Source organism: Oreochromis aureus, linkage group 17 (genome assembly GCF_013358895.1).
Source record: "Oreochromis aureus strain Israel breed Guangdong linkage group 17, ZZ_aureus, whole genome shotgun sequence".
NCBI lineage: Eukaryota > Metazoa > Chordata > Actinopteri > Cichliformes > Cichlidae > Oreochromis > Oreochromis aureus.
Genome location: NC_052958.1, coordinates 23,460,684 through 23,468,562, shown reverse-complemented (window position 1 = coordinate 23,468,562; position 7,879 = coordinate 23,460,684). Strand labels below are relative to the sequence as shown.

Genomic DNA, 7,879 nt, shown 5'->3' with positions numbered 1-7,879 from the left:
CCATTAGGTCAAATAACAACAACGCACCAGCTGATTTACCAAAACATCGCTTTATTGGACTCTTCATTTTAACATGTCACACAACACAAACCAACACACACACACACACACACACACACACACACGCAAACCAACACAACACAAACCAACACACACAGACACACACTCACAAACAATACATTCTGGCTTTCTATGGAGGTCAAATGAGACTCATCTAATTTGGCTCCAACAGGCATCCACAGTTGTAGTCCAACAACCCATCCTGTTTGTAGTTTTAAATGAGTGAGAGGGGAGCATGGCCTCATGGGAAATAATTTCAGCTCTGGGAAAAATCTGCATATAATGGAAGGAGACAAAAAGACCTGGTTTACAAACTCAGCTATTCCAAGTATAATCCCAGATTAACCAACTATAAAACCTGGGTTAGTATCTGTGCTCTGACAGAAAGACTCATTAATTATTCTGACTAGTTTAAAATGTCAGGATTAACTGCACTGAGTCTGAATAACAAAGACTAGTTTTTGGGATTAAAATGACAGTTTAAATGTGGAGTCACGATGTGAGCATTAATCTTGACTTTAGTAGCAGAGACTGCGGTTTTTTTAGGCTTAGAGTGAACCCAGGTTTTATTTCTCTCAGAGCTGACATCACTTCCTCCACACGGCTTTAAATCCTCAGTGTCCGATGATCAGCAGTTTGCTGTTGGTGACCTCTGACCTCAGCCGCCTCGAATGTAGGTTACAAGGCGGTGTGTGTCTATTTGTGGCGGCTGCCCCTCCTCTTCATGGCCGCTGTGCACTGAGGGCAGTACCACTTCCCCTTCGGAGCCTCCGTCAGGCCAACGCAGCCGTAGTGGAACCACTCAATCGGACACTGAGGACATACACAGACACGGTCAGCACATACACACACAGACACACGTTTCCGTGGGAAACGGGTCAGAACCTGAAGGTAAAAGACTCACATCTGTGTTGTCACAGCCGACCATCTCTCCATAAGAAACCTGAAACACAGAAGAGGAGTCACCATCAGTCTATGGGGCCTCGTCAGTGATTGGTCCATCAGCGAACCTGATGTGTGCGTGTATGTGTGTACCTGGTTACAGATGCAGTATCGGGGCTCATTGGGGTCGTAGGTCCAGTCCACCTGATTGTTGGCCTCGGCTTCGGGCAGCACTGATGCCTGCTGGGAGAGCTCCTGAGCGAGCGCCGATGACGAAGAACAGGACGACAGTGAGGAGGAGGACGATGACGAAGACGACTGATGGTTGGAAGACTTAATGCTGCTCCTGTAAAAAGGAAGAAGAGTGAGTGTTTATCCATTCTGAGCGCTGGAGGCAAGCAGCCAAGATGGTGGTCTTACTTGGACTTGCGTCCTCGAGAGTCGGAGGTGGTGCTGGGGGTGAGGGTCTGGGTGAGGGTGGAGGCGAGGGCGGAGGAGGAGTATCCGGCAGTGCTGTCCCGGGACAGAGCAAAGTCCCTGCCCAGCTGGAAGTCGTTGTTTTTGATGGCCTCATAGCTTGCTTTGAGGCTGGACGTCCGCCGGCCCTCCTTCATCTGCTCACATGGATACATCAGCAGTAAAATGTTTAGGTCAGTAACACAGACAAGCACATCCGGTAGCCAGATGTCAGATTTTCTACCATCCTTCAGTCCTTGAACTAACCAAATGTGATTCAACATGTCTGATTTAAAAATTCTTTGACCTGCTCATCTCAGACTGATAGTTACTTGAAACTTCAGATTTGAGTTATACTGGAAACCCAACTAACACAGCAAAGAAGCACAGTTGAGGCACTGATGATGATGAACAGAATGTCTGCATATGACTTCAGAGGTGATGGAGACGGACCAGCTGCTCATGCTGTGAATGTGTTCTCTGTGGAACAAATGTTTCTGGACGCTGTCGCTTTTTTCAAAGAACTTTTAAAAGATTTTAACTGATCCAAAATGACAAGCTTGGCCTGCAGGTGTAATCACCTGAGAAACTCCACCCCTTCTCTAACTGGATGTTCTCTCACCTGAGCTGTGGCCTGCACCGCCTGGGCAGCAGCCATGGTGATGGCGCCGGCTCCAGCTCCAGCTCCGGGCCCTGAGGACAGCGAGCTCAGGTTGTAGGCCATAGGCTGGGAGGAGTTGACGCTGTACGCATTGTTGGTAGACGAGGACGTGCTGTTGGTACGGCAGCCTGCCGAGGACACACGTGTGAGACAGGCAACACATGGCAGGCGAGGGTCAGAGTGCTCCAGTGAGGGTCGTGGCTCTTACCTGGCGTGTTCTCTTTGGAGGCATCTGATGTGAGCGTGGACAGCAGAGCTTCAGACTTGAACTTCTTCTCTGGAACATGTTCTGTGGTGTGGTGGCTCGGAGCACTATATTTTCTCTCTGAGAGCACACAAACATGCGGTTAGCTGACACTTCCTGTTTCAAACTGAAAACAGCCTAAAGACAGACACAATACCATCACCAAGTCCCGCCCCAAATTTGTCTGAGCCTCACACTGCTTGGATCTGACACCATGTTTCTGTTTGCTGCTGTTGCCATGGTGAACGGTGGCATGGCCAAGAGTGGGTGATTTCAGTCGGTTAAATCAGTGTGGACGACTCAGAGAGGCTCATTGTGCTGATGTCACGACTCACGCGTCAACTCAAATGACCCCAAATGACCTCAGCAGGTAAGGTCTAACGAGAACAAGTATCGTGACGCTAAACTTTTAAAAGCTGCTAACAACAGCATGAGGACAAAGCTGGACAATGAAGTTAGTGTGGTCTAAGACCCGGGTTATCACTGCAGTTCAGGTTCAATTCAATTCAATCTTATCTATATAGTGCCAAATCACAACAACAGTCGCCTCAAGGCGCTTTATATTGTACAGTAGATCCTACAATAATACATAGAGAAAAACCCAACGATCATATGACCCCCTATGAGCAAGCACTTTGGCGACAGTGGGAAGGAAAAACTCCCTTTTAACAGGAAGAAACCTCCAGCAAAACCAGGCTCAGGGAGGGGCCATCTGCTGCGACCGGTTAGGGTGAGAGAAGGAAAACAGGAAAACAGGTTGATGCGTGATGTGTGACATCAGCAACTGGGAACACCTCCGCCTCGTTTACGTCATTGATTAGGTGGTCAATCAGTACGGATCAGGAAAGATGTGGGCGCTGATCCAGGCAGCAGACAATAAACAGATGTGGTGTTGGCGTGTACTCACTCTCTGTGGCGGCGTGTGAGTGAACGTGGTGGTTGTTGACAGGCTGAGACGGGCTGTCCATCTCCAACGATCCTGAGCACAGATATGGGACAGGAAGTCAGGCACACGTGACAGGAAGTCTAACATTCCCCTGCCGGATAGAACCAAAGAGCTACTCACGTCTCTCAAGGATCTCAGTGATGCCGGCGTTGTCAGCCTCCAGCTCCATCTTGAACTTGGCCAGTTCCTGGTCCAGTTTACGCAGGTGTCGATCCACCTGAGACACAGAGGACCAACGAGGTCAACAACGAAAACCAATTTTAAACCAATCAAGCAGCTTTTCTGTGACACATAAAGAATCTTTAAGTGTTGGGCTGATGGATGTGTTAATAATCTCACAGATGCCCCCAAAAGTTGATTCTGTTCATCTGGACGTAGCATTTTCAGTGGGAGAAATGTTTCATCACTCATTCAAGTGACTTCTTCAGTCTCAGCTGACTGCAAGTTTCCCCAATCTCATAAACAGTACATTCACATAATGACTGAAACTAACACCACTGAAGGAACAATGGGTTGGAAGGTCAGTTCCTTGATCATTAATATGCAAATTCTCATAGATCAGTCGTTGTTGATCATTCTCATTGATCAACAACGACTGATCAAATCTCACAGATGAGTGATCGATGTAACCAATAAGTGATTTATAAGTGAAGGGTCTGAGTTTAGCTGGTATCATTCAGTGATAGTGACAATGCTCTCAGACTGCAGGATAAGTAACTCCTCGTGGTTTTTTAGTGGCTCTTCAAGGCTCTTTCTGCCATCTAGTGGCGGCTGTGTGGAATAACTGAGGGTTCCTCAGATTTCTACATGTTAAAGCCGTTTAAGCCTAAATGTGCACCTTTACCATTCTGTGATCACCTGAGTGACACCTGAAGGAAACCTTTACTCACCAGGTCATAGATCTGATTGGCCAGCTGGACTTTCTCATCTGCATCTTCCAGAGCTTTGTAGTAATCCTAAGAACACACGCAGGTTTAACCCAAGAGCCACACACACACACACACACACACACACACACACACACACACACACACACACACACAGAAACAAGAAGAATCCGCCACCTCTGACCTTTTTAATGACCTCCATCTGCTCCTCCCTCCACTCTGGTTTGTTCTTCTTGGCATTTACAAAGAACTCAATGACCTTCTGCTCCAGCTGATCCGTGGCATCTGAAGGAACAAACAGGAAACAACGTGAGAAAACGCAGCACTCAGCATTTTAACATCACGTGTGTAAAGTCTGAGTGCGGCCCTCCCTCAGGTGTTTCCTCTCTGGTGAACTGCAGACTTATTCTGAGCCTGGAGATCACCTTTGGACTGTAGCTGTAATGAAATCAGAGCTGAGGACTCACCTGGTCCACACTCCCTCATGTGATTTGTTTCTGAGTGTTTCCTGCCAGCTGAAACCTGCAGCAGTGAGTGTGCCATGTGCGGATAATATTTGTCAGATTTTGTTGATTACTGATTGGATATGCTCTCTGACCTGACCTGCTTCAATGGTGCAGTATAAATAAAGTTTGATTTTAACTTTATTTCTCCAGCTCTCACTCAGTGAGTGCTCCTGTTATGTCACAGATCTGTGCCTCTGAACCAATGTGATTAAAACTGAAGTGGTTTCATCATCACTTTAAAGTTATATAGAGTCTGTGCATTTTTAAGACCAACTGAAAACGCCCACGGACCGAGGCTGACAACTTCACACAGCTCAGTCTGCTGATCCTAAAGACCAATAAATAACCTGAAAACCACCAGGATCTAATATAAGAGCAGAATTATGCTGTAATTAACACCTGGTTTATCATTTTTATACATTTAAAGTAAAGTTTTTTTGTTGCACATTTTTTTTAACTTTCCCTAAAAGCACATCTAAGATTAAAATATTTTAAGCATGTTTTTAAGCAGGGTTTAACCTTTTATGGCTGGTCAGAGCAGGCTGTTTTTAAAGCCCAGTAGAATTGCAACCACATAAGCTAGCGCAATAATTTTTTTTGCATATGAAACTGGAGGAGTACATCTTATGCATTCAGCTTGTCCTAGGTCATGGTTTCCTTCCACATATGGCTTTGCAAAAATTGTGTAAAAAGCATTTGCAGCAACAAAACCATAGTATTCCAGAAACACGCTTTGCTAATTACGATGAGCGCATCCGCCATTACCTACCTGAAACCAGAAGTGGCATCATCTTCGCGGAAAATGTAGGTTTTTTTTCCTATAGGGCATTTACAAAGATATGCCGGTGGTTTTAAAATTCATGTTTATGGCTTTCTGTACAGTTTCTGGGATGCTTAGAACTCAAATTACACTGCTGGAAATAGTTTATGTTGATGTACATGCTGTTTTTTGCAAATTTGCATTACAATATTTACTTTTGTTTTTCCTACAGTATATAAAAATTTGTGTATGTCAAAAATAAAACTATGAATACACTCAAAATAAATTTCCTGTGGTTGGAAACTACTTTGTGCAACTTTTTTGCATTTACAGTTTTGAGGGATATACCCCTGAAATTTCTCTAACTAGAAATATGTGTAAAAAAACAACAACAAAAAAACAAAAACAATTGTACATTCTTTTGTAGTTTATTGCACTTTTTTGCAATTCATGTAGTTACTATAGCAACTTGAAATACTCCCAAAAAATGGCACTACAGCATCTAAAAATATGAAGATAAGCTCTGGCAGACTTGGTTTTATGGTAGGTCTTAAAGGGTTAATATCCTGAGGTTTAAACAGATAGAAAAATGACAGCAAAGTGTCCAGCAATACTGGCCCTGTATTTATTTGGTATTGGATCAATACTGAAATCTGCAGTATCACACAGCACTAGCGCCCAGCACAGGCTCATTCAGAGTATCCCTAACACTGATTTATTATTACACCTTTCAGAGTCGCGTTTATAACACTGTTACAACACTGTTTTTTTTCTGGCTGCACACACAAGCGTTTAGAAAGTGGTTTAATTTATCTAAGTCTAAGTCCAATTAAATTTGTGTCAGTGATTGAAACAAAATATTTTAGAGGAAATGATTACTATTTTAATAATCCTTCATTTTAAATTTCAGTTCAAAATTAATTTTGTTCAGCAACTTAATTTACCAGAACATATTTTACTAAAACCTTTAAAACTCCCCAAATATTTACAGAAATCCTGTTAAATAATCTCAGTTTAGACCAAAGATAACTGATTATTTTTTTATTTATAAAGTGTTAAAATGATGATCAGGACCTCATGTGAGCGTCTAACAGCGATAATCATTTTAAAGTTGCTTTATTAGCAACTTTACTTTTCATGTGCATGAATGTGAACTTTCGGATCGGCAGTGTTAAAGGGGAGGGGTCCCTGTAGGTGGGTGAATGTGACCCTGCAGGTGGATGCTGTGCTGCAGTCTCATGCTGGTATCTACTGGGTTTCAGCCCGTTAGCCACCTGTGCTAACATGTGCTAATTAAGTAAGCGCAGCTCGGGCGTTCATCGGCGCCGGGACGCGACTCTGTTGCTTGGACAGTCCCAGCAGGGCTGCCACTATGTGTGCATTCCGCAGCACGCGTGTCCCCGGTGTGGTGTGGCCGGTGTGTGGCGCCGTTGGCGGCGGGGTTGTACGTACTCTGAACCTGCAGGTCCATCTCCCTCATTTCCGTAAACCTGTCGCGGAGATCCATGGGTAGCTGCTCGATCACTGCCAGGAGAAGAAAAGGCGGTTACCTGCTAGCACGGCTAGGCTAACTGCCGGAGCCGACCTAGCCGGTAAATAACACATATTTAACGCGCAGCAGAGCCCTGTGACACCGCCGCCGCTTCGTTGCAGTCCCATACTCACTCTCCAGGTAGTCCTCCAGGTACAGCATCGTGTTTAATTTAAGCTTTCGGCCGTTTTCTCCGACAATTCTCTGCTTTCAATATGGCGCCGCCTGCCAACGTCTGCCCAGAAAAAATACCCAGAAAAAAGGAGGTCATGGATGCTGACGCAAACGTCTGCCTGCGCTCTGATTGGTTCAAATACAGGCAGGCGTTGACAGGACAGATGCATCATGGGAATTGTATTTGTATTTACATTTATTTACGTCTTTTAGGCAGTACAGTAATCCTTTATTTATTTATTTATTTATTTGAAAATAAAAAGCAAGAGGGTTGTTTTTCTCAAGCCTTGTAAAATATTTCATTTCGACTGCACATTTACACAAAGCTTTGGGACATTTTTTTACCTGAAAAATTGCATTAATGACCAGCTGAAAATTATATTTACTTTTCTACAAAAATATGTGGACAGAAACAACTAAAGAGATAGCAAGAATATATCCATCTCACCACCATTTCTGTTCAGATATGTTTGTTCATGTATTAAATATTAGATTTGTGCGTTGTGGTACTAATTTAACACATTTAAAGTATGTGGACAAACAGTATAAGCTGTATGGTAACTTCTGTCCACATACGCTTGTGTTTTCACACATGTTCGGCTGTTAATTAAACATATCCCACTTCATGTGACTGAACCGAGCAGTGATTCTATTTTAATGATCATATATTAATTATAAGTTCTTATCATTGATTTTAATAACTTTAAAATGAGTGTACATGTTAGTCTATACTTTTGGGTATATATATTGTTTTAGATTAGTGTTATAAGAA

General features: G+C 43.7%; 1 protein-coding gene across 1 annotated transcript; it reads right to left on the bottom strand.

Annotated features, from left to right (window-relative positions):
* Positions 1 to 31: 31 nt before the first annotated feature.
* Positions 32 to 7,222, bottom strand: ing3 (inhibitor of growth family, member 3). Its single transcript, XM_031731575.2, has 12 exons — positions 7,068 to 7,222; positions 6,855 to 6,926; positions 4,321 to 4,421; positions 4,140 to 4,205; positions 3,370 to 3,466; positions 3,211 to 3,282; positions 2,268 to 2,384; positions 2,021 to 2,187; positions 1,363 to 1,556; positions 1,096 to 1,288; positions 965 to 1,003; positions 32 to 873 (listed from the first exon to the last, which is right to left on the bottom strand). The coding sequence occupies exons 1-12, from the start codon at positions 7,093 to 7,095 to the stop codon at positions 757 to 759; spliced, it is 1,263 nt and encodes a 420-aa protein (XP_031587435.1). The 5' UTR covers positions 7,096 to 7,222; the 3' UTR covers positions 32 to 756.
* Positions 7,223 to 7,879: the final 657 nt, after the last annotated feature.